General features: G+C 36.7%; 1 protein-coding gene across 2 annotated transcripts in view; it reads left to right on the top strand.

Moving 5' to 3' along the window:
* Aduk (Another Drosophila Unc-51-like kinase) overlaps positions 1 to 25,125 on the top strand; it is a 243,655-nt gene extending 218,530 nt beyond the window's left edge. The window contains exons 8-10 of one of the 2 annotated variants that reach the window (XR_011017586.1): positions 653 to 740; positions 6,242 to 6,384; positions 24,810 to 25,125. Coding sequence is in view for 1 of the 2 variants with exons in the window: in XM_068225373.1 (XP_068081474.1) it covers positions 653 to 740; positions 24,810 to 24,829 (108 nt within the window). In the remaining variant the exon portion in view is untranslated. The remainder of the gene's footprint in view (positions 1 to 652; positions 741 to 6,241; positions 6,385 to 24,809) is intronic. The other variant, XM_068225373.1, reaches the window with a different exon arrangement.
* The last annotated feature ends 2,807 nt before the right edge of the window (positions 25,126 to 27,932 follow it).

Raw genomic sequence — 27,932 nt, 5'->3', positions numbered from 1 at the left:
GGAGGAGATGTCATTTACACACACACTTCTTCTTCTTTCTTCTTTTCCCGCCGCTTTTTCCCACACCTGTAGGGTCGCGGGTGCGAACTGCGTCGCACATGTGGATTTGGCCTTGTTTTTACGGCCGGATGCCCTTCCTGACGCCAACCCTCTATGGAGGGATGTAAGCACTATTGCGTGTTTCTGTGGTGGTTGGTAGTGTAGTGTGTTGTCTGAATATGATGAGGAGAGTGTTGGGACGGACATATACACCCAGTCCCCGAGCAAGAAGAATTAATCAGAAGCGATTAAAATCCCCGACCCGGCCGGGAATCGAACCCGGGACCCTCTGAACCGAAGGCCAGTACGCTGACCATTCAGCCAACGAGTCGGACGTCATTTACGCACACACATCCATTTTTATATATAGTAAGATAAGATTTATTTATTTATTTATTTATTTATTTATTTATTTATTTATTTATTTATTTATTTATTTATTTATTTATTTATTTATTTATTTATTTATTTATTTATTTATTTATTTATTTATTTATTTATTTATTTATTTATTTATTTATTTATTTATTTATTTATTTATTTATTTATTTATTTATTTATTTATTTTAAATATATTTAAATATTCAGGAATATATTGTGATAATGTTCTCAGATTCAACAGTGGCTGAAACAGGCTGAGGGTACCAAAGCATTTCTGGCTGTAGTAAACCTAGACAGTGGAAATATTCCCGAAACTAAAGGTAAGTGTTCAATTCATTGTAGGTACAGTAATGAAGTATAGAGATGAAATAAGGTTTAACATTAAAATTCTTTTTATGAAAGATGCTTTTAGGTTGACAGCAAGTGGGAATGTATTTAACAGCTTCATTTTCTCTTTGTTCAGTAAGTAGAGATTTGTACATTAAATTTATTTTATTTTATTTGAAAACCGCGTCCCATTGGAGACAGTTCTGTGGGACTCGGTATACTGCCAAAAATTGTTTACTGTAAACCTGAATAGATCGACAGAGAAAAGTAAACTATGTACAAAAGCAATAATTCCTTCCCTTCTTTCCAAGATTGAATAATGTCAAAAAATCACCATTTGAGGCTATTCTTTGGATGTTTATATATATCTTCTTTTTTAACATAAGTTCCGAAAAAAGAACGGATTCTTAAATAAACGCCTTATTTTCCAGTAATGATGATGGACGTCTCCATCCTACGAATCGTTGGCTATACGAGAATATGATCTATTTGACGCCTTAATTCTAAATCTATCTAATATCCTTAACTAAAATTGATAAATAGTACTTCCAGTATACTTTAACTATAATCATTTATTCAAGTTTGAAAGTTGCAAAAAAGAAAATGAAATGAAGGAAAAATTATTATCTGATATTGAATTAATTGAATCTGCTTTGACAGCATAAACTATCAATATTTATCATTGATATGTTGGTTATGTATAGTAAAAATTATTAAAATCTGAACATCATCATTCAAATCAAGAAAATATATAAATTAAAATTTCTTTAAATAAGTACAAATCCACTTGGAAAGTCAAGTTTGAATTATATAAAATATATCATTTTATCAGCATCATAATTCATTTCCTTTCTCCTGATGACTTAAGATAGGATTTCATTTTTATGCTTGTCTCTGGATTATCATAACATATATGAAATTTGTAACATGTAATATTTGTGTGCGTCAGGAAAAAGACGAGTATTTCTTGTTAGCAAAAGCATATGCTAATATACATCTTAAAATCTAACATTACTCATCATTGTATCATTTATCAAATTATCCAAATTAATCATAAAACGTAACTAATCAACCATATTCTCACATGAGTGTCTGAACTTTACTATATGATCTTGTGTGATTTATTTATATATGCAAGGAATATCTTTCATGAAGATACTAGAAACCATCTATCCTTCTGGAATTATTTATAGAAAATAATATTGCCTATCCATGTGATCTAATATATGCCATGCTTATCATTCAGAAAAATAGAACTTTATGGTAGAGATAGGTACTAGGTTAAAATTTATCAAATTAATGATCGACACTTCCTATAAGGATTAATTGTGATGATCTAATCCTGCCATAATACATTATAACTACTACAACACATTGTCACTATCATAGGATATGGATTCTCTACCAATGAAATATAATCATGTTATCACAAACATAAATGATTCTAGGTTGCATCAAATAACATCATCTTTCTCTTCAAAAACAATCATTTTCTTCTTTTATCATCGTAGCAATATATATTCTATCTTTCCATTCTTCATTATACTCGTATAACATCACAACATTACCTTCATTTCACATATCGTATCTCTTCCATTTCTTTCCACTAACCCTCATATATAACTCATCTTGATGCTTAAAATCATTTCATTCCCAATTATTCACTTCATTGGATCAATACATATCTTCATATCTATTCTCAATATGTCTTTGGTTTATTCTCATATGAACATTAAAATAAGAATAATAGTTAACTCCACCTTTCCAATACTTAACTTTCCTTATATTTAGGAAATAAACATTAGAACAGGCGTTGTAAGATGGGACATGTTTCGCTTAACTGTCGTAAGCATCATCAGCCGAAAATAAATCTTAGCCTAAAGTTAGGTCAGGGCCCCAAACCTAGTGTCCTTAAAATATATTGTACCCTAAGAAACAACATTTACATTTAGAAAATCAAATAGGCTTAAAAGTAGTGTGAAAAAAAAAAACATAAAATATTACAACATGGCTAAGAGAAAAACACACAATCGTGTTGAAACAGAGGATAAAAACAGAAAGTACAATACAGAGCTGGTAGTGAAATAATTAAAATCTTTAGGGTATCATGCCTACCAGTCAGTCAATCAGAATGTTCAAACATAAAACAAGAGTGAAAATATATAATTGTTCATCATGGCTAAGTGAGAAAAAAAACATAATCGTGTTGCCAGAGGTTAAAAACATAAGGTACAACACAGAGCTGGCAGTGTAATAATCATACTCATAGCTGCCAGAAGAATGTTCATCATGACAAAAAATGATGATTATATTCTTTTGAATGAAGAAATAATTAAATCACACTCTTGTATAGATATGTGCGATGGGCAAGAGAAATCACATATTGTAGCAGACATGGAGTAATAACACTTCAAACAGGAATTGATCATGCCTGAAGCCGCTTCATTTTTACTGGGAGTTCGAGATCGAAACGGAAAAAATAAGATGCCAAGTGCGTGAACTGAAAAATGAAAAAAGTAAAAAGATGTACCGGTACTCGGGCCTTGAAAATAGGGTGTTCAAAACGGAAGTCTAAGATAGCTTACCTCTTATGCAGGATGAGCGTTGACCGGAGACATTAGCCGTTCGAAGGGGTCTGTTAAACGTATGCCCGTTGCTGCGTGTGTTGTATCTGTGTGCTTGCTTAGGCGGAGAGTAAGTTGTGACGGGAGGGGTAGGCGCAACAATGAGAGTGCTGGAAGCTGGCGGCGGAGTTGTATTATGGGGAGGGGGAAAGGTGGAATCTGTTATGATGACCGGAGGGGTATTTAAAGGTTTATAATTGAAGATTTTTGTGAAATTGTTATGATTTATATTAAAATTAGTGAGTAACTTGGGGACTTGTTCAGTTAATGGGCTGTTGTTCTCTGGGACATCATTCAAATTATTATTATTATTATTATTATTATTATTATTATTAAAATGTTGATCCAAGAAAATGTATGTATTTTCCAATCCAGTCATTAAGCTGCTTTTATTTACATATTTTATAATGTGGAGGTCCTGATCAGTTGTAGAATTCTCATATATATATATATAACCTACTCTGATTACCTATGGCAATATCTAACCTTCATATCCCAATATATCAATCATAACTTCACATATAACCTTAAAATATTCCTCCACTCTGCACTTCACATTTCACATGGCATAACCTTCCAATATTCTTTGGTTTCATTGCAATGGCACTATCATATTATTCATATCATACTCCCTAATTAGAATTGGTCTTGTCTTTAGGATGAATACCTATCTCCATGCATGTTGACACAAATGTATAACTATTGCTCGTGAATCTAATATAATTGAATCATTTCGAAGATATTAACGATCTAATATCTACTTATAAACAACTAAAATGTCTTTGAATTTGTATCACAATCATTTACCTTAATTTAATGAATAACTTATCTTTTTCCTTCGGCTCTGGGATTGCTTTATGTCTACATCGTCATCTGCGGCTCTGGTTTGACGTTTGCACTCCGCGCTGGCGGAGATGTGGTCACTCTTTGCCGGCATCTCAGCTTGGCTTTATCCAGACAATCTCCCCATAGTCTTCTTAGAACTGCATGGCAGTCTCGTCTTGCACAATAGGAAGATAAAAATACATGTATGAAGTTAGCTGCAACATTATGCTGAATTCAAAGCGTTCTAACATAACAATTTCAATGAGAAATCATTTAGCTTGAATTTTGTCGTTTTAATCGTCTGCTGATGTTTCAGCTTTTTTTATACTGTATACTATTGTTTTAAGATTCAATATGTTATCGCTGCGTTACAAGGAATTATTTTTCTTTTAATGGAATCAAGTCCTTATCTTTGCCGTGATCAACTCCTGTATATCGATTATGTATATAATATTCTCCTTATCGTGTAGATTATATTATTTCTATCGTATTTGGATGCTATTCAGTTAGTTTAACGCTGTAAATCTTTCTTATTCCGATGATTTTCTTCTAAGCTATGGATTTAAAGATGCGTGTCTAGCCTGTTGGACGTAATGTGTTCACTCTCTACAATGGTTTGTTCATTTATCAATTTACAATAGCGCTGTCTTTAACAATTCTAAGTCTTGTTTTGTCTTAGCCACTGCCATGTTGATTTTGACTATTTCGACTTCACACTATACCGTATCTCCTTGATATATTATCGAGTTTGTGCGTTCTGTTTAAATTCGTTATCGGCAATTGTGACCATCTTAACTCCACTGAATTCTATTCTCAGAACAGTGAAATGGCACATTATATAAGGACTTAAAGCTGGCCATGATCGTTAAGGCATGGAGTCTATATGGTCTGGCACCGTGGTTAGCTGGTTCGAGTTCCATTGGTAGAAAAAAATTCACCATCAGAATGTTGGCCGGCAGGGTAGAACAGATGGTGGTATGCATTTTTTGATCACTAGATTGTGTCCCAAAAGCCTGAATTAAATTCCAAACCTCTCCGCAGTGCTCATATGACGCTCTTGGTCTTTCATCCATCGGATGGGGACATAAAGCCTTGAGCAGACCCTTTGGTGCTATTCGACAGGAGTAGGCTATGTGCCAGCACCAGATTTCACCCTCTCCCTTTCTACTATCATATATTATGTCATTCATCTCATTAACTCTCCCAATGAGGTTGACATGAGGAAGAGCATCCACTTGTAAAAACTTGCTGTGAAGATTCATCTCACTTAATACCTGACCCCATAGAGAAACAGGGCAAGGGTTGGATGTACATACACTTATATAAAAACTCATATAAATTATAAGAACAGCTACAAGAACGGGGATTACTAACAGGCAAGAAGAGTGCACTACAAGGTGCTCTCATACTCCTTAGGACTGCTCTCCTAACGAGTATAACTGAGCAAAGTCCCTGCCTAGGCAGGTGGCCATTGCTTAAGGGATTTTGAAGGCTATATTTAGTGTTAAATATAAAACTTTGTTTTCATATCTACATATCAATTGAAAAAACTGTATCCTTCTGGAGTGGGAAGACACTTTAATTTACTATATTTCAGCACTTGTGTATTAGTAATTATTATCTTTTGCTTGCTTGCCACATTGTTGTTAATTATCCAGTATTTGCATGATAACTAATAAACCCATACTTAGAGGCATGTCAAAAACTGTAAAAACGTTATTTGTAGAGCTTGTGTTCCTTTGAACCACTATTTCTCATTTTTTGCAGGTTAACTGTTTAGTTGAAGATCCAAATTGTTCATTTGAAAGTAAGCTGATAAAGACTTTCTGACTACTTTATACATGTCTATTACAACTGTTACTGAAATATGGAAATAAAGAAAAGAATGCTGATGAAATTCTGAGTAGCATTTAGTAGCATTTCTTATTATACAGTAAAATCTATGCATTTACTATTAACATTGGTCCTAAACTGTATGGTTATTGAATTTTAAACTTAAAAGTACTTTGTTCTTGAGAAGGTCACGTTTTGCACTTTGATTTTAGTTACTTCACTTGTAACACCCCTGAGGAGGTCAAAGGGAACATGAGAAAAGCGTATTTTGGATTAGAGATTTCATTCCACACAAGCATTTACATCAAAATCCTGAGTTCTATGAACACACTGGTGATCCTACACCAAAGATCAGGTACGGTGAACTGAACATGCTATTTTGGTGCATGAAGGTGGAATATAGTTGTAACACTGAGAAATAGGGAACAGAAATTATATATTCATATATTCATATTTTTGTACAATTGCTCGTTCAATATTGTCATTTTTAAGAGGATTTTGTTTATTGTCAGTAATCATATAAATCATAGAATATTTTACAAGCATTTAGTTGCTCTGTATGTTCACTTATATGCTTGGGATCTTCTCTTTTATCTCAATTTGGTTGGCTGACTGCATTGATTTTGTTTTTTGTACCATGTCTCTATAGTAAAAATCTCTTGGTCTTGTTATGCCTTAGCTTACATAATCTTCTATTAAATGTACAGTATTTTGTTGTGCAGAAGAGAATGATAACAAGATGATTTAGCACTTTTAGGTTTGATTGTGCATGAATAATATTATTTATTTTGTTGATTTTGCTATTTTCCTGAAGATGGTTTACCGTGGTTTCCCATTTTCACACCAGGCAAATGCTGGGGCTGTACCTTAATTAAGGCCACGGCTGCTTCCTTCCCAGTCCTAGCCCTTTCCTGTCCCATCGTCGCCATAAGACCTGTCTGTGTCGGTGCGACGTAAAGCCAATAGTAGAAAAAAAAAATTTTCTGTTATTCCGTGTGTGTGTGGTTTTTTTTTTTTTCTTTTTTTTTTTCATGTTCCTATCAGTATATGACTTGATCTGGCATTTGTTTATTCCTTTTCAATACTTACATTATCCCGTTGACATCCTGTTCTCCATTTTTTGTCTGTCATATGTTCCTAATTAATCTTTTACCACCTGAATTTATCTTATCTTTCTTCCCTATTCCTGTTTTTATCCAGCTTTCTTCTTATCCTACACTTCCTACATCAAGACTAAAGATCTGTCACAATGCCCATCCATGAGTGTTGATGCCTGCCCTCCTGATGAAGCTGAGAAGTAGAAAGAAGCTCATCAGGGACTGAGAACATATGGATGTAGAACAACAGGGATTAATGAGGAGAGAGCCTATCTGTTTGAAGATGTGTAGATTGTCCTTTTGTGTTTTCATGTTTGTCCTTTCTTCTCTTTCTATTGCTGCCTCCTTCTACACTGACCTGTCATTGTGTTTGACCTGTTATGTGTTCCTTTTCTTATTCACATACATCTTGATTTGACAGTTGTTCATTCCTTTCCAATACTTCTTGAAATTGTGACACACAAATTCATGCCTTTTAAAGTAACTTTGAGACAATGACTATCATCTATATATATAAAATAAGAGTTTTGTCTGTACATTGCTCAGAATTTGAAAAGACTGGTATTTCTATATCGGTCATGTCCATAGTAACAAGAACATGTACTTTTTACTTTTTCGTAATGTCTGTCTGTCTGTCTGTCTGTCTGTCTGTCTGTCTGTCTGTCTGTCTGTCTGTCTGTCTGTCTGTCTGTCTGTCTGTCTGTCTGTCTGTCTGTCTGTCTGTCTGTCTGTCTGTCTGTCTGTCTGTCTGTCTGTCTGTCTGTCTGTCTGTCTGTCTGTCTGTCTGTCTGTCTGTAGTTCTCAAGAGGCTAGGAGTAACACTAGACAATTACGCAGCAGAAAGAAAAATATACCAACAAGCCCATTTTGGAACGTACGAGAACATTTTAAATTCTTTATCACATTAGAAAGTGTTTCATCAACAAGTTTGTTCATGAATAATATTCTCGTATCGACAATATAAAATTAATGCCAATACATTTGTATAAATGTTACTCCAGCAACAATGAGAACAAGTTAAATGTCCATAACACAGACAATTATCAACTGCAGAAAATTGTCAATATAGTTAACGAAGTTTTAACGACAATCATACAAGTTAAGCAACATTGAATTTATACAATTAGCCAGATCTCAAAAGTTTTTTATTTTTTTAAATAATTTTAAAGGATGTTCACCAGATGAGTTTCGTCAATAAAATGTTAGACTTTTAGATTTTAGACAAATATGTTTTAACTTAAAGACATAATTTTATTATTATATGACTTGTAAAATATTATAAGATTTGTCAATCAGGTTTATAGGCATAATCTTAATCCAAAAGAATTGTTTCATGATCTTATATAACCTTAAGTAAATAATAATTGACTGATGATGCTCACGAAAAAGGAGCGAAACATATACCATATCAACATCTTAATAAATATGTAAGTTTATATTACGTTTTTATTGTATTGAATAGGTGGTATTAACAGAATTATAAGAATTTGTATCATTAGCATCAGTAGCCAGTCTGAATCTCAGCTGTTAACATGGTGTGGCAGTTATCATTGCAACACCGTATTTTCATATGTAAAAGTTATTTTAAGTACGGTACAAGTCGGCTCAACAGGTACGCGATGCATTTGTTCAGCAACTTCCTGGTGCCTTCACGAGCACAGATTCACATAATTGTAAATAAATTTGAAACTACTGGGTCAGTGCCGAATAAAATAACATGCACTCACACAAACAGTTTTAACAGAGGAAAAGCTACATGTCATTGGTGCAAATCTTGAACGGTCACTGAAAAAATTACTCACAAAATGAGCACAAGTAGGGGTTTCAATTTTTTCTGCACACAGAGCTACAGGTTTACATGGGCGCATTGTTTAAAACCTGCTGATCCAGCCACAAGAGTGAGATATTGTGAGTGGTATCTTGCATCATTGTTTATTTGACTCACAGCTTGTGTTCTTTTCGGATGAGGCCTGGTTTCATATTAATGATCGTGTGAACAGTCATAACTCTCGCTACTGGTGTGCAGAAAATCCTAATGGTGTTTATGAAGTCCCTCATTATGAAGGATGACATGTCCAGCATCTTTTTATAAGGTAAGATTTCGTGTAAGATTGCATACATGCTTAAAGTAGGGCAGCCGCGCGTGACGTAAGTTGGACTGAGGCAGCTGGTGTAGCGCAGAGTACAAACACCGTGCGCTCTGTCTGGGTTTATAAGAGAGACACTGTATAAATTCACACGCAACTTAAAAATTTCCTATGACTTACAGTAGATTGAGCAATACATTGACTTACTTCTATTTTAACATTGTAAATAAGACACCATTACATACAAGCTCACAGGTAACTTAAATATTTCCAATCCCTTAGCACTGTGATTAACAGTAGTTTGAGCTTAACATTTAAATGGGTCACCATCGCATAGAAATTTACACAAAATTTACACGATACTGGAGTCTATTTATATTTTTTGGGAAAATGCTCTAGATAGCTACATTCCAGTTATCAATTCCTCAATTTATAAAGTAATTTTTCTGCAATCTACCTGTTACTTTACGCAGATGATCAATCCTGCTTATGTAACAGAGCTTTTCTATTATTACAAGAAATGAAATGAATTATTTAGCCTGTATTGTCAACCTAACAAGTGTTGTGGATTTTTAAATTTTTTATTTTATTTTAGGAATTTCCACCTTTACAATACTAATTAATTTATTCCTTTCAGAATAACATCAATGAATCGTGGTACATGTTTCGTCTTTGTTAAGACATCTTCAGCCGTGAAAATAGAAAAAATGGGAACAAGGATATATTTAATTTTTTAAAACACTAAATGTTACTTTTGTATCCAATTCTGTCTGTGAATTCTAGTCAGAAACTGTCGCTGTTAAAAGCATATGTTCACAGTAACATACATGCATATTGAATTAAAATCAGTGGACGCTATTATCATCATTATTAAAAACCACATACATTTCCATTAATACACATGTACACTTTTTGGTGTTTCTCAATTAAAAATTATTATATAGACTACAGTTTTTTCAGATCTTTACAGATCTTACTGTATGTGTAATAACATACTACATAAATAATATGCTTGTTTTTCCTAGAATCTTGAAGTATATTTTGTATGGCTGTTGAAGTTGCAAGTTTTAACATACAAGTCCAACACCTTATTGAAAGGCTGTAATTCTTGTAGTTAAAACTGATTGAATTGTACTATTCCTCTCTCAAAATGTTTACAAGTTGAAATGCCGGGCTTGGTTTCATTAAAGATGTTAAAATAAAAGTAGTTTCCTCTCCGCTCTTACATTAGCCTGGTCAGCCTGTGTAGCAGCCTGTGTTCAAAACAAAGAACTGAAGGATATGAAAAAGTGATGTACGAATGTGGATAAGATATGGAAGCTAACCGAAATGGGAAGCATTTACTGGACTTCTCTGCTCGTATGGGATTAGCTGTTATGAATGCATTCTTCACCATTACACATGGGATTGTAGGAGCACCAGATCCATAATAGACTATATTATAACCAACTTTGAATTCAGGACATCTGTTTGGAATGTGTGGGTATTCAGGGTATGATGATGTTGTTGTTGTTGTTAAGAATGAAGCCATACTTTTCAGTGTCGACTTTTCAGTCTGCCAAACGCACTGCAATTTAATAGTAATGTTATTTGTTTAACGTCCCACTAACTACTTTTACGGTCTTCGGAGACACCGAGGTGCCGGAATTTAGTCCCGCAGGAGTTCTTTTACGTGCCAGTAAATCTACAGACACGTGGCTGTCGTATTTGAGCACCTTCAAATACCACCGGACTGCGCCAGGATCGAACCTGCCAAGTTGGGGTTAACCGTCTGAGCCACTCAGTCTGGCCACTGCAATTTCAATATAAATTATAACATTATAAACAATACAATACAATACAATCAGCCATTTCAATCATTAAAATGATGTGGCCTCTTTAAGTCGTGGGTATAGGTAGGCCTTCAACAGTCTTCTCCAAGTAGAACGGTCTTGGGCAGATCTCATCCAAGTGGTACCAGCGATCTTCTTGATATCTTTGTCCCATCTGTCCGGTGGTCTTCCTCTAGGCCTTCGATGTTCTCTCGGACTCCACTCCAGCACTAGTTTTGTCCATCTATCATCATTTCTTCGTGCAACATGGCCAGCCCACTGCCATTTTAAGGAGCGTACTCTCTCTAAGATGTCTTTAACCTTTGTAACAGACCGGATGTCATCAGCTCTTTTCCTATCTTTCTTTGTATAGCCTAGCATTGACCTTTCCATGGCTCTCTGCGCGGTCCGAAGTTTCCCTTTTGTGAATTCGTTCAGAGTCCAAGTCTCACAGCCATAAGTCAGCACAGGAAGGATGCATTGGTCAAATACTGTTTTCTTCAGATTTGCTGGCATTTTTGATCTTAATACTGAAGAATTCCTTCCAAATGCTTGCCATCCGAGCTTGATGCGCCTATAGATTTCTGGTCTTATATCACCTGTCATATTTATAATCTGGCCAAGGTAGATGTAATCACTGACCTCTTCTAATGGCATGTTCTTAATATTCACATTTCCAGCTTGAACCCATTCGTTGGACATAACTTTTGTTTTGGAAAGGTTTATGCTTAGGCCAATCAACTGACATTCTAATGCAAGATCTGTAATTAAGGTCTGGAGCTCTTCGAAGTCGTTTGCCAGTAAAGCAATATCATCTGCAAATCTCAAGTTATTTAGCCTTTTCCCATTAATTCTAATTCCCTTTTCTTCCCAGCTCAGCTTAGACATAGCCATCTCTAGGACCGCTGAGAATAGTTTCGGGGAGATGGGATCACCTTGTTTGACACCTCTGTTGATGGGGAATTCTGGGGTTGATTTACCGATATTAACGAAAGCTGAAGAAGTCTCATAGATATTGTTGAGCACTTGGATGTAAGCTGCTTCCACTCCTTGCTCATGTAAAGCTTGCATGACAGCTGTATGGCTGACAGAGTCAAATGCCTTTTCAAAATCAACAAAGGCAATGCAGAGAGGCAAATGATATTCATTTGCTCTGCTTATCACTTCTCTTACAGTCAGTATGTGGTCTATTGTGCTAAAATTACTACGGAAACCTGCTTGTTCAATAGGTTGGGCTGAGTCAAGGATGAAACTGATTCGATTTAACAAGATCTTTGTAAAAAGTTTATACAAAATAGAGAGCAAGCTGATAGGACGATAATTTTTGATACTGTGAATATTTCCTTTCTTATGTATCAGTATGATCTTTGCTTTGTTCCATGATGTTGGAATTGAAGCCGAGTGCACACAGGAAGTGAATATTTTTGCCAAGTGATTTATTGTCTCCTCCCCTGTGAGTTTCAGGATGTCCACACAAAGCTCATCATCACCCGGCGCAGTTCCCTTTTTCATACTATCTAAAGCACACTTGACTTCCGAAGGGAGAATATCTGGAACATTAGATATATCATTTAGTTTAGGTCCATTCAGGGCTTCCTTTGGTTTGCTATACAGATTGCAATAAAAGTCTCTGATGAATTTCAAAACTTCCTCCTTTTCAGTAATTCGACCATCATTTCCATCTAGAGCAATTAGCTGCTTTTTACCGATTATGAGTTTTCGTTTGGCTGTCTTGAAACTCGTCTTGCTCTCTAAGCTTGTTCTTAAAGTGTCTTCCCTGAATTTCTGTAAGTCAGTTTTCATTTCTCTTCGTACTGCCTTACATATTTCAGAATATTCTATCATGTCACGATCAGTCTGAATTTTCTTTTCTCTCCTTCGCTTTAGCAGGGTTTTAGTTTTGTCACTGAATTTCTTTGGTTGGTCACTTTCCTTACATATGCCCCCGATTTCTTGAGCACACGAAACAATCATTTCTGCTAGATCTTCAGCCTTAGTTACATGGTACTTACTTTGAAGAGCTGCCCGGAATGATTCCGAATTGTTTTCTAGGTTTTTGAGATTGATTCTGTTGCTCTTCCTTCTTATGAGTTTGTTCCTTTCATATCTTACATTAAGTTCAACTCTTGCTCTCACAAGACGGTGATCACTCCCAGTGCTGAATCGGTTTAACACTGATACGTCTTTTACAATATGCGGTCTATTCGACAGAATAAAGTCAATCTCATTTTTTACACTGAAGTTAGGGCTCCTCCACGTCCATTTTCGTTCAGGATGTTTCTTAAAGAATGTATTCATGATGGACATATTGGTGTATTCAGCAAACTGGACTAATCTCTCACCTCTATCATTTCGGTCATCAATTCCATATTTACCCACCACAGTGTCACCTTGTTTCTTGGTACCGACTTTTGCATTAAAGTCTCCAATAACCATCTGGAAGTGGCAATCACTTCCCTTTTTGCAGGTGTTATCAAGGCTTTCATAAAAGGACTCAATTTCTTCGTCTGGATGGCTTGAAGTGGGAGCATACACCTGAACGATCTGCAATTTGTATTTATTCGACAACTTAAGGACCATTCGAGCTACTCTGCTGGAAGATCCTTCTAAAATTGATACTCTATCAGCAATGTTCTTGTTAATTAAAAAGCCAACTCCATTGAATTTCCCTTCCGGATCACCACAAAAATAGAACAAGTTGCCAGATTTCAAACGGAAACAGTCTTCCCCTTTACGGCGCACTTCGCTTAAACCAACAATACTCCAGTTGATTTTTGTAAGTTCTTTCTCGATCTCTTCTAGTCTGTCATTGCCTAATAGAGAACGACAGTTGTATGTACAGATCTGGAATATCTGTGAATTCTTTCCAACATTTCTTAATGCTTCGGACATCAAAGTTGCACCCACCCGGAGATCCGACTGTGGGGCTAATTTACCTCCGGAAGATTTAACGTTAATGCCACTCATCATGATTGACTTAAAGGGTATGAAGCATAATCACCACGCCTGCTTCAATGACGGATTGGTGATCCTCCCGCACTGATCGGCTCGCCGACCCAGTTTCCCGCTGGGGTTGGATACCCAACCTTCCACTGGGTTGCTCGGCTTAACAGGGGCACCTCTTGTAGGTTACGTGCTTGGAGTTGAAGTGAGAGAGGCTAGAGAACTCAAACTTGCCGAGTTCTTATATTATTGTTGCTAGATGGGCAGCAACGACGCATCTCACTTCCATTACACCCCCAACATTTGTAAGAAAGGTTGTCATTATTCCTGCTGATTGTGATGCCTAAATAGTTTATTTTCTTTTTAGTTTTTAGCTCCATTGTGAACCTGATGGACTTCTTACAAAGTATATTATTATTATACAAAGAATGACATGTTTCGTTCTACAAGAACATCGTCAGATTCTATCAAGTCACTTAAAAACATGCTTATATATGTACAGTATTGCTTACGTTGCATAAACTTGTCCATGATAGAGAGTTTAGTGATAATGTGAACCAGTATTGATAAAAACTTCTGTACTTATCTAGACTGCCGATGCTAATTCCGTTGTCACCAAACACTATTTCAGGACTGTGGTCAGGAAGAGGCAAATGGAAAGGTTTGGGTATCCCACACTGTTCGCGGCGAGGGGAGGGGAAGCATGGAAGAGGGCATGTTGAGTGTTGTGGATCTTTCCTAGTGGATGTTAAAATCTAGTATACTGTACCATGGAGAGGAGAGGGGGAAATAGCGTGGAGCGAGTGGAGTGCTGTGGAACCTTCTTTCAACACTGGAGAGGGGAGAGAAGGTTATTAACCTACTTCATGTTATAATGCACTTTTATGTAATGTGGATGAATGCAAGTTAATGATTTTAGGTAAATAAAGTAAGGAAATAGAGAATAACTGTTAGATGTTATTATTATGATAAAAGCTAATTTAATGAGTAAGTACAGTATTGTCCAGATGTTATGTGAGCAGAGCGAAGAGGGGGGGAATTTTTAAGTGTGTATGGACGGTGGTTGTTTCCTTTCACGATTTGTTCAGTGATTTGTATCTCTTCAATGAAATTCGTTGTGCTCATTGATATCGAAAAAGCTCTGTGTATCATTGTATTCAGTCCTGCTATTTTGTGTGCATATGGGTGGTTCGACTCGTTGTCAATAGTGTGCAACGTCAGAGTGGACTTTCTGTATACTTTGTAAGATAGGTTGTCATTATTCCTGCTGATTGTTATGTCTAAGTAATTTATTTTCTTTTTAGTTTCTGGCTCCATTATGAACCTGATGGACTTGTGTAAAGAATTTAGTGTGTTTAATAACTGGTGTGCATTAGTGATCTCATTATCATATATACATATGACATCATCTACGTATCTGCTCCAGTGTAAGATTCCTTTTGAATTCTGGCCCATTAAGAAGATGTTTTCGAACGTCATAATGAAAACAACATAAAACAGCTCATCACTGATGTAGAAATTGCTTGCAACAAAGTACCCTTTCCACAAAGAGAAATAATCAAAAACGTAGCCACCAACGAAGCCCTTGCACAAGAAAATTCCACCAAACAACCGAATTGTGCCACTCAATACTTGACATTAAAAGCAGTTAAAAACGACAACAGTCATAATGAATAAAGACGAGTAAATAGAAAAAACAATAGAATTCATCAACAACAGAATTCAAGAACTACACCGCGACCCTTCAAATAAGTTTCAAAACAAAATAAAACAAGCTATCAATGAAACAGACTTTATTCTCACAAAACAAGAAAAAGAAAGCCTCACCATCAAAAGTCCCAAACTCCCCACACTAACAGCCCTCCCCAAAATGTGCAAACAATCATGTCCCATTACACCAATAGTAAATTTTATAGATGTGCCAAGTTACAATTTAAGCAAACAACTAAACCTAATTCAAGATGACAGATCAATTAAAAACAGCCTAGAACTAAAGAACTAAATACACTTAAAATAACAGAAAGCACATGTATGATATCCTTTGACATCACTAACATGTACACCAGCATACCAATAGATGAATCCATTAAAATGATCAAAAATCTTCTTAAAGAAAATACTTCCCTACAAGAAACCAAAGAAATTACTAGCCTTATTAGAACAATGCTACACCAGAATTGCTTTGCATTCAACAACAAAATCTTTTGCCAAAAAGAAGGGTTAGCCATTGGCTCACCGTTATCAGGTATAATAGCAAACATTTTTCTGAATAACTTCAAAAACATCTTCTTAATGGGCCAGCATTCAAAAGGAATCTTACACTAGAGCAGATACGTAGATGACATCATATGCATATACCTATGATTATGACATCACTAATGCACACCAGTTATTAAACACACTAAATTCTTTACACAAGTCCATCAGGTTCACAATGGAGCTAAAAACTAAAAAGAAAATAAACTATTTAGGCATCACAATCAGCAGGAATAATGACAACCTTTCTTACAAAGTATACAGAAAGCCCACTCTGATGTCGCACGCTATTGACAAGTCGATCCACCCATACACACAAAAAAAAATATCAGTGATACACAGAGCTTTTTCCATACCAATGAGCACAACAGATTTCAATGAAGAGATACAAATCATTAAACAAATTGTGAAAGAAAACAACCACCATCCAGGAGCAGTAGGTAAACTATTAAGTAAACATAAGAAAAATTCCCGGGAAACCACCACACATGACAAAGAAAAATACGTTGTTCTCAACTATGTTATCAAGAACACATACAAAGTAGCTAATATTTTCAAGAAACAAAGTTTAAAAGTAGCCTTTAGATTGAACAACTCTAAACAAAAAAGACCCTTTCTCAAAGTCAGGAGTCTATGAACTCAAGTGCCAAGAACCTAACTGCAATGCCACATATATAGGTCAAACAAAACATAGTCATCAACACAGATGTAAAAATTTTACGCATCGAAAATAAAAGTGAATCTTTGAATATAAAGGAAGCAATTGAAATTTACATCGCAAAAAATGCTAATGTAACCAACCCAAATGACCATACACACTTAAAAAATCCCCCCCCCCCCCCTTCATTCAACTCACATAACATCTGGACAATACTTGCTCATTAAATTAGCTTTTATCATAATAATAACATCTAATAGTTATTCTCTATTTCAATTCCTTACTTTATTTACCTAAAATCATTGACTTGCATTCATCCACATTACATAACAGTACATTATAACATGAATTAGGTTAATAACCTTCTGTCCCATCTCCAGTGTTGAAAGAATGTTCCACAGCACTCCACTCGCTCCGCCCTATATCACCCCTCCCCTCTCCATGGTACAGTATACTAGGTTTTAACATCCAATAGGAGGGATCCACAACGCTCCTGTCGGGATATTTGATGTTTTGGTGTTGGTCATGTTTTATTGTGAAGTGTAATTGTAACCTTAAAACAAAAGAAGTGAAGATCGATCACTCCTTGTAAAAATTGTAGTATTCGCGAGTCTAAGTATTACATTAAATGGATTGAGATACCTAATTATTACACGACGTATGATATGATATGTTCAAACCTTAACTTCTGGCGACCATGACAGGATAGTTCTGGCCGTGTAATAATCCTATGAAGGTAAAATAAGAGAAAACTTGCTTCGCGGTACAGCTTTTGATTTCGACCGACGTAAAGACATGGCTGCTTTAAATGTATTATTGAAAGAAAGAACACAGTTACGTCGTTTATTTACAAGAGCGTTTAACATATTCCAGAACAAGATTGCTGAGGAAAATGTGACGCAGAAAGATGTTTTCACCAATTTTAAGGTACTCGAAGATAAGGCTGATCGACTGTTTACACTTGATGAGAGAATCCATGAAGCTTGGCATACCAATGAAGGCACGGACAAAGATGTAGCTGCGGAATATGAAGTTGAATCATATCGAGATAAGTGGACAACAGTGAAATGTAAGTACGAGAAATTCAATGAATGTCAAATAACTTGTGATGCTTCTTCCATAAGCTTGAGTGTTTCTCAGACTAGTAGATTGGTTAGTAAATTGCCGAAGTTATCGCTTGTCAAGTTTATTAAGCAGTGGTTATCATTTTGGGCACAGTTCAAACAAATACACGAAAGTAGCGAGCTGGATGATGCAGAAAAGATTCTCTATCTAAGAGAATCTATGACTCCTGGGACAAGGGCTTATGAACTTGTGAACGGTTTTCCACCTATTCCTGAAAATTATAGTAAAGCTGTTCAGTTGTTAAAAACACATTATGGTCGAAAGGATTTATTAATAGAGCTTTACGTAAGAGACATTATAAATCTAGTGACTGAAAAACCTTCCCTGTCAGTGTTGTATGATCGAATTGAGGTTAATGTTAGGTCGCTAGAATCAATGGGTCTAACTACTGACAGCTATGCTGCATTATTATTTCCTCTCGTGGAGTCTTGCTTGACTGATGAATTGATCCATGTGTGGCAGAGAAGAGGAGATAATATGCAAGAAGCTGGGTCACAAGAAAAGCTCAAAGGACTGTTAGAATTTCTGAAATCTAAAGTAGAAAATGAAGAATACTTGCAGCTAACTAGGAAGATCAGTGATATTAGGGTGGGTAGAGCTCAAACATCAAAACCTTTGAGAAAATCTGATGTTCCAACTGCTCAAGGTTTAGTTTACACTGGTAGTGTAGGTAATGCATGTGCTTTTTGTAAAGTAGAGACTCATGCTTCATCACAATGCCAGCAGGTAAAAAATATGACTCTCGAAGAAAAGAAAGCTAGAGTCTCCCAGAACGGTGTATGCTTCAAATACTTCAAGGTTGGGCATGTTGCAAGAAAATGTTACGCTCGCCTCTCCTGCATTGTGTGTAAGTGGCAACATTATCCGGTCATATGTGATCTTTCAGAAAGGAAAGTTGAGAAAGAGTCACAGGCTTTACCTCAGTCTAGGTCAGTAACTAATTTCTGCATTAATTCCTCGTGTGTATATCTTCAAACTGTCTTGGTTGAAATAGTGCATGGATATAATCAGGAACTTGTGCATGTCCTTCTGGACTCTGCTTTGCAGCGTTCTTACGTGAAAGAACTGGCAGAGAGAATAGGTCTTCAGAAGATTAGAAAAGTGACTATGAGCCATGCTGTGTTTGGTGGTATTATTGGCTCTCCTGTAGAACATCGTGTATTTGAACTTGTTCTTCAGAATCTTGATAATTCTAATCAGTTGAGACTGACTGCTCTTAGCCAGCCTGTTATTTGCAGTCATGTTCCTCGCCTTACAGCAGAACACGTGATGCAACTGGGACTGTCACACCTAGATGTGGGGAGAGATAAAGAAGTAGAGATCCTTATCGGAGCAGATTTCCTAGGGTCAGTTCTCTTTAATGAGCATAGAATAGTGGGAGATTTGACGGCAATGTTGACTACATTATGGTGGATGGTATTCGGCAGAAATCAGCGCTCAGGTTGTGATGAGAGGGAAGCGACACCTATTCTGCTGAATATAAAGTGGGAACTGGACGTTTAGGGGATAGAAGATCCTATCTCTGAAAAGAAGAAATGTCAACTGGAAGAAGAAGCAAGACTAGATTTCCTGGAAACCATACAGATAAAAGAAGATGGTAGGTACGAAGTTTGACTTCCAGGGCTGAAAGATCATCTGCCCTTAGATCCATCATATGAGACAGCAGAAAAGCGGCTAGAAATTACAAAGAGAAAGCTTGACAGCAACGAGCTCGTAGAAGAATATGATAAAGTTTTTCAAGGCTGGCTTGATGAAGGGATAATAGAAGAAATTCCGGGTGATCAGGCTGGAATCTGTGGGCATTATCTTCCTCATCGACCTGCCATCAAGAATTCTGCAACACCACCAGTGAGGCCAGTTTTTAATGCTTCCGCGAGAAGAGGTAACGATCCTTCCCTCAACGATTGTCTAGAAAAGGGTCCCAATCTCATCAAACAAATTCCTTCTCTCCTCGTACAGTTCCAAAAGAAGTCAGTTGGGGTTATTGCTGATATCCGCAAGGCATTTCTGGAAATTTCAATAGCGCCAGAAGATAGAGATTTTTTGAGATTCCTGTGGGGCAAGGAAGAAGTGAAAACCTATAGGCACAATCGAGTAGTTTTTGGAGTGACATTGAGCCCGTTTTTACTGGCAGCAGTGATTGACCAGCTTCTAGACCAAGCCTTGCTGGATATTCAAGATCTAAATAAAGTGACTGTTGGTATTATTAGACAGCTTAAGGACAGTTTTTATGTTGTTAATTGTGTGACAAGTGTCTCAAATGAGGAGGAGCTGGAACTATTTGTCAGTACTGCTCAAGCGTTTTTTTTTTTTCAACACAAGTTTGAGCTCAAGAGGTTGGGAGAGCACTGATCCTTTGCTTGAAGATGATTGTAAGTTGTCACCCGTCTTTGGAATAATGTAGAATCGCAAGGAGGATGTGCTTCATTTGAATTATGAGCCTCTAGAAAATATTTCACAAGAGAAGATAACTAAAAGGATAGTGCTGTCTACTGCCCATCGGATTTATGATCCAATAGGATTTTTGGTACCCATTATGCTGCTGCCGAAGCTTTTACTACAGAAAATAAATGAGGTCTCTTGGGACATTTGGAAATGAAAACCACATTTGGAAAATGGCTTTGTGAACTTCGAGAATTACATCAGTTGGAGATCCCCAGAAAATTCCCTGAGGTATATAGCCTTCATGTCTTCTGCGATGCGAGTCGAGATGCATATGCCGCAGTAGTATTTTTACATATGCATATGGAGTCAGGAGTTTACATCCAGCTCCTTCAAGCAAAATCAAGAGTAGCTCCTTTACCCCAGTCGACCATTCCTCGACTCGAGCTCATGGGAGTAACAATAAGTGCTCGATTATTGTCAACTGTGAGAAAAGATTTTGACGCTGAGTCATTTTACTTGTGGACAGATTCTACGACAGTGTTGACATGGATACAGCGTGAGATCCTTTGGTCAGTCTTCATTGAGAACAGGGTTAGGGAAGTAAGACAACTGACTCAAAAGGAATCGTGGAGGCATGTGCCTGGTGCAGTGAATCCTGCTGATCTGCCTACACAAGGATGTGGGACAAGAGAACTTATAACCTCCAGATGGTGGGAGGGGCCATCCTGGTTGTACCTTCCAGCAGAAGAATGGCCTTCAGATTGCAGTGTCAGGAATGAAGATGAAATTATGCACGAAAGAAGAAAGACTGCCACAAGCCTCGTCGTCACAGAAGAAGAATAATAATGTTATTTGCTGTACGTCCCACTAACTACTTTTTAAGGTCTTCGGAGACACCGAGGTGCCGGAATTTAGTCCCGCAGGAGTTCTTTAACGTGCCAGTAAATCTACCGACACGGGGCTGTCGTATTAGAGCACCTTCAGATACCACCGGACTGAGCCAGGATCGAACCTGCCAAGTTGGGGTTAGACGTCACAGAAGATCCATTAAGGTCAGACTGGTACTACAAATATTTTTCTCGATTTGACAAGATAGTGAGATTGATTGGTTGGATCAAACAGTTTATTTTTAACTGTAAGTCTAAAAGGAGGAAAAGTGGAGAGCTAAGTTGTTCAGAATTGGAAGACTGCGAAAGAACAGTTATTAAACTTATCCAGAATGAGAGTTTTCGAGGACCTGAAGATCAAAAGCTGACTTCAGTTGTACCAATCCTAGACGAACATGGTATTTTGCAAGTAAATACGATAGTATCAGAGAGGGAGGATAAATTTGAGTTTCGTCAGCCCGCTTTCTTGCCGGGAGATCACCCTGCTGTTCAGCGACTTATTCATGGTACTCATGTTCAGAATTGTCATGTAGGCCCACAGACTCTGTTGGGTATTCTCATAGAAAGATTCTGGATCTTGAATGGAAGAAGAGTCATGAGATTATGTGAGCAAAAATGTGTTATTTGCAGGAGATATAAGAAAGAGAGACTAACGGTTTCTACACCATCTCTACCTAACGATCGCATGAGAGATGCCAAGATTTTTGACTTGGCTGGCCCGTTGATTGTGAGAGGTAATCAGAAGATGTGGGTATGTTTGTTCACATGCGCTGTGTACCGAGCAGCACATTTGGAACTACGAAGATGTATATCACGTAGAGGAAGGCCTTCGACAATTTATAGTGACAACGGAACAAATTTTAGAGGTGCGAGTAACATGATGGCTAAGCTTAACTGGCAGCAGATGGAGTCTTATTGTAGCATTCGAAAAATTGCATGGAAATTCAACCCTCCCACAGCCTCGTGGTGGGGTGGTTGGTGGGAAAGATTGATCGGACTAATGAAAGACCCGCTTCATAAAGTTCTGGGAAAATTTTCCCTGACATCTGAAGAATTAATGACTGTTTTATGCGAGTGTGAAGCAGTTATCAATAGCCGTCCCTTGACTTCAGACACAGAAAATCCTGATGACTTGAGACCAGTCACACCAGCGATGTTTCTGCAAGAGGCCCATGAGGTAGGTGTATTGGATCTGGATGCGATGGGTGGACCTCAACCGAGGAAGAGAGCAGCCTACCAACTGCTATTGAGAAATCCACTTCGTCAGAGATTTTGAAAGGAGTACCTTGGCCAACTTCAGTTGAAACAGAAGCAGCATAACAAATTTAGCAAAGGAGATGTTGTGCTCATTGAGATGGACAATCTTAATAAACTAGAGTGGCCACTGGGCATTATCGAAGATCTGTTACCTGGGAAGGACAGTCGTGTAAGAGTTGCGAGGCTTCGTGCGAAGAGAGGAGTATTCATGCATCCTGTTCAACGTCTGATCCCGTTAGAATGTTACCTGTCATCAGTTGAAGAGACCGAACACAAAATTGATGCCTCGAAGAGAGAGGCAGACCTAGAAATAGACCGTACTAGATGTGGAAGAGTGGTGAAGCAACCTGCATGGTTTCTGTAATGAATGACCGATTGTTGCAATCTTGTTGAATGACTGAAAATTGCAAGGTAGGAGAATGCCGGGATATTTGATGTTTTGGTGTTGGTCATGTTTTATTGTGAAGTGCAATTGTAACCTTAAAACAAAAGAAGTGAAGATCGATCATTCCTTGTAAAAATTGTAGTATTCGCGAGTCTAAGTATTGCATTAAATGGATTGAGATACCTGATTATTACACGACATATGATATGGTATGTTCAAACATTAACAGCTCCACACGCCCCCTCCCATGCTTCCCCTCCCCTCTCCGCGAGCAGTGTGCTATACCCAAAACATTCCATTTGCCACTCCATGACCATAGTCCTGAAATAGTGTTTGGTGACAACGGAGTTAGCATCGGCAGTCTAAATAAGTACAGAAGTTTTTCATGATATTAATACTTGTAAATTTAGTTTTTGTCAATACTGGTTCATATTATCACTAAACTCTCTATCATTGACAAGTTTATGCAACGTAAGCAATACTGTACATATATATGTATGTTTTAAGTGATTTGATAGAGTCTGAAGATGTTCTTGTAGAACGAAACATGTCATTCGTTGTATAATAGTGTGTATTTTTACAGGTATGTTTATAATGTTATGATTTATATTGAAATTGCAATGTGTTTGACAGACTGAAAGGTTTTGTTACATTTATTCAGGGGATTATTTGATCATACAGACCACTATCTGATCTGTAGTGAACTAATTATCTTTAGGCCTAGGATGGAGAAAGTGAAATCTGTCTACAGACGAATAAGGATAGAAAATCTCCATGATGAGGCGATTAGACAGAGGTACATGGATATGACTAGTGAAAAGTTCCAAACAGACAGTAAAAAGGGAAATAAATGTTAGCCATACTGGGGGTCTTTTGGATTAAGGGTAAATTTTTTTAAATTTTTTTATTAGTGGCTTAACGTCGCACCGACACAGTTAAGTCTTACGGCGACGATGGGATAGAAAAAGCCTAGGAGTTGGAAGGAAGCGGTCGTGGCCTAATTAAGGTACAGCCCCAGTATTTGCCTGCTGTGAAAATGGAAAACCACGGAAAACCATCTTCAGGACTGCCGACAATGGAATTAGAACCCACAATCTCCCGGATGCAAGCTCACAGCTACGCGCCCCTAACCACGCTGCCAACTCGCCCGGTGGTAAATTATTAAAAACAATCAAAGGTATTTATGTTGACAATTGGGCTACATTGTGAATTGTTGGCAGAATGAGTTCTTGGTTCAAGGTACTTACAGGGATTAGGGAAAGCTGTAATTATTCACCTTTGTTGTTCATAGTTTACATGAATCATCTGTTGAAGAGTATAAAAGTGGCAGGGAGGAATTCGATTAGGTTGAAATGTAGTAGGCTGTTTGGCCTATCTGGATGACTTGGTCTTAATGGCAGATTGTGCTGAAAGCATGCAGTCTGATACCTTGAAACTTGAAAATAATTGCAATGAGTATGATACGAAAATCATTCTTTCCAAGACTAAAGTGATGTTACTAGGTAAGAAACGTAAGAGAATTGAATGTCAGGTTGGGAATAAAAAGCTGGAGCAGGTAGATCATTTTAAGTATTTAGGGTGTATATTCTGCCAGGATAGTAGTTTAGTGAGATTGAACCAAGGGTGCAGCGAAGCTAATGCAATTTAAAAAGTTTTAGAGTATTGTGATTTACTCTGAATCACTGACTTTGTCTTTTACTACTACTACTACTACTGCTACTACTACTACTATAATAAAAACTAGATTTTTATGCCCATGCTCTAAATGGTCTATGTTTTGTGATTGATGAATTTCCATTTTATTTTAGTGCTTTTTTTTTTTTATCTTTCTATAGTTAAATCCTGTGTAAAATTGATGTCTGATGTTTTCTGATATATTTTCTTTTCAGAATGGTGTCGAATGCAATGAAGTCAGTATACAGTATAAATCTAGTCAGTGATAATGATTGTGATAATAAACATCAAGAATATCGTTCCTACATTTTGTTGGCAAAGCAAAATACCATCCATTTTATTAAACTTGCATGATAGTTAAATATTCTCTCTTTGTGGTGACATATTTGGTGGTGAGGGAAAGCTTGTTTAGCTTGTAATATTGTCCATTCTGTGGAGATATACTAAGTGATAAAGAAATCAATCAAATTTTGTTGAAAAAGTATTTTCTATTGGTAGAATGCTGTGGAGATTGTTGGAAATTAATCAGATATGGTGTTGATATGTTTCACTTTTCATTTCACCACATCCTAAAATCCATTTTTATTACAAAGCTGCTCACATTTGTGGGGAGCTAACTGTCTAATTTGTTACCTATTTTTTGTCTTAATGCATATTTAGTTATTTTTGATTTTGATTAGTTGAATGGATGTAATTTACAGCAGTTTCCATATTTTTTATTGATGAATAGATAGTTGATTCATCTGAAATGTATTATTAGTAGTTTATTACCTCCTTACATTAAATACATAGCCGATTTTTTAACCAGCTTTGTAACTTAGATAATAGTACGATACTACTTGGTTTCTGGCCAATGTAGTTGTATTCTGTTGACTTTCAGGTGAGAACTGCCTGCATTTGAATTTTGTGAATTGCTCAATATATGTTTTGCTTTGACTAGATACATAAGGTATTTTTATATAGTGGTATCCATCCTTTTGTTATTAATTTTATAATGTGTCTCGGTGTATTTGAATATTTATTGTTTGTGTTGATGTGCTTCTTTGTTTTGTGTAACTTTCCCAGTAACTTGAGTACCTTATTTTACACTTGTTATAGTTTACTTTTTAGTTCTGTTATGAGTCATTTAAAGGAAAGGTTTAGCAAATCCAGCCTAGTCATGGAAGTCATTGAGGTGTTACACTCCAATTCTGTTCAAAATCTTCATTTGGGTAGCTGAGTAAGTGCACATTCCTGAAGAAAAAAATGTATATAACCAATGTTAATATTTAATACTGTTTAATGCTGAAAGTTGTGAAAATAGATGCAGAGACGTGCTATACTCTTGAAGATACAGTTGGGTGTCTGATGATCTTGATACAGCGTAAACAAGAACATTCTCTGGTATGGTAAGGTTTGACTTGCAACAGTGTTAACTGATGAGTACCAGATCTTTTTCTTCCACTCTGACTTGTAGTAAGGACATTGAGTGTTACGAATAACACAGGCAATATCAAGCAAATTTGTAATTTTGTGTAACTGTTGATATTGTGATCATAAACATAGGATCGAGTTTCTATGGAATTTGTACCACAAGGGCGTGATTTCTAATTCAAAAATCCCAAATGCATTGGGCAAGATTGGAACTGTGGCCATGTGATGAGAAGAGTAGCAATGCCACTCAGGTAACATGACTCTGCTTGCAGTTTTCTTTCTTTGCAAATATTTATCGGTACACCTAGAACGGAGATTTCATATTTTCAGAAAGAAATATTCACAACGAACATGCTATGAATATGCTGGATTATTCAACTAATATCTTCTGATCTGTTAAGGATATAGAAATTCTGTTTTCAAATTCTTAAATTGTATTACATTTGTAGACGCCTGTCAAATATCTTTTCTATTCTTCTTCTGTGCAAATGAGTCACTTAGGACCATGTGGAATCAACATTTGTTGTGCTTTCCTCCTTGCCCAAGAGTTTTTCATTTTCTTCAATTGTTGTAGTTTCTGTTCCTCCGACCAGGTACGTCATGTTGGTTTCTTCTCGTCTATGGACTACAGAACAGTGTAGATGGCAAAAGAGGCATCCCAGTTCTCGGGAGAATAAGAGTTTAAGGCGACAACGGTTCCACATGTTAGTGGCGGTACCCCAACAGCGTCTGTTCCACATGTTAATGTCAGCTGATAACACTCAGAATTGAAACTCAGAGTTTAACCGACTGACATGTCAGTCATAACTTCAAAACTTCAAATAAATCTATATTTCTATTATTATTATCACTGAATAAATCAAGAAAGATCTCCTTGTCCCAGTCACCTTTAAATATCAAGCCTGTTCTGGCTGTCTTAAACACTGAAGGACACTTCTTAAACTTCAACATGGCATTCACTAGATGACTTATTACTTTCACAGTCTGATATAATTTTAAAGTTCTCATGATAATTCCATCGACACTCGATGCTGTATCAGTTCTCATTCGTGATATAGGGAATTTGTTTTCTTCCTCTGATATATGAATATCTTCCTCGGAGCACACTGGATTATTGATTGGTAAAGGTGTTTGTAAGTTGTAGTCAGAATATAAATATTTGAAATGATCAGATAAAATGTTAATTGGAATTTTACATGTTTCGTCAGAATGATTTTTCATAATGTTTCTCATTACCTCTTGCCTTTGCTTATAATAATGATACTGAGCAACGTTGTAATCATATAGCTGCTTATTTTCTTATCATGTATTCTTCACGCTTGTCTCTGAGTACTTTTCGTTAACCGCTGTCCTAAAGTTTTACCAGCCTGACATTGTTTCCTAGCGTTATAATATCTTAGGGGTGGATGCTTTGGTCCAGGCAGATGATCATTAGATTTGAACAGATATTCAACTAACTCACTAGTTAATTTTTCAAAGCATTCCATACTACTATCAACGGGGTTTCCAAACTTCCTTTCAAATTCAGTGATTTGTTGTGGCTTAACATTCATTGTACAGATTTCTTCTGCAGCAGTGAAACTCACCACAGCAATTTTTTCAGAAGGTACGAGGTCCCCATTTGAGTTGTTTGCCACATACTTCAATGCGACATTACTTCTATAAATTTCTGCATGTGCTTTGCTGATACGAATGAAAACAGATTTAAACAATTTTCTGCAAATTTGGCATGGCTGTTTAGATTTATTCAAATTTAGGTGGTTCAAGGGTTCGTTGCCATGGTCTAATGGATTCTCATCATGTGGTTCATTATTCGCTGATGAAATATTACTTTTATAATCTTCAGCCAAGAATGTTTAAAAAATTAGAAATTAGGCTGAACTGTGGTTATAAGACACTGTAAATACTTATATTACCTTGAATCA

The sequence above is a fragment of the Anabrus simplex genome, chromosome 1 (assembly GCF_040414725.1).
Source record: "Anabrus simplex isolate iqAnaSimp1 chromosome 1, ASM4041472v1, whole genome shotgun sequence".
Lineage (NCBI taxonomy): Eukaryota > Metazoa > Arthropoda > Insecta > Orthoptera > Tettigoniidae > Anabrus > Anabrus simplex.
This window is presented reverse-complemented; position numbering and strand designations above follow the sequence as displayed.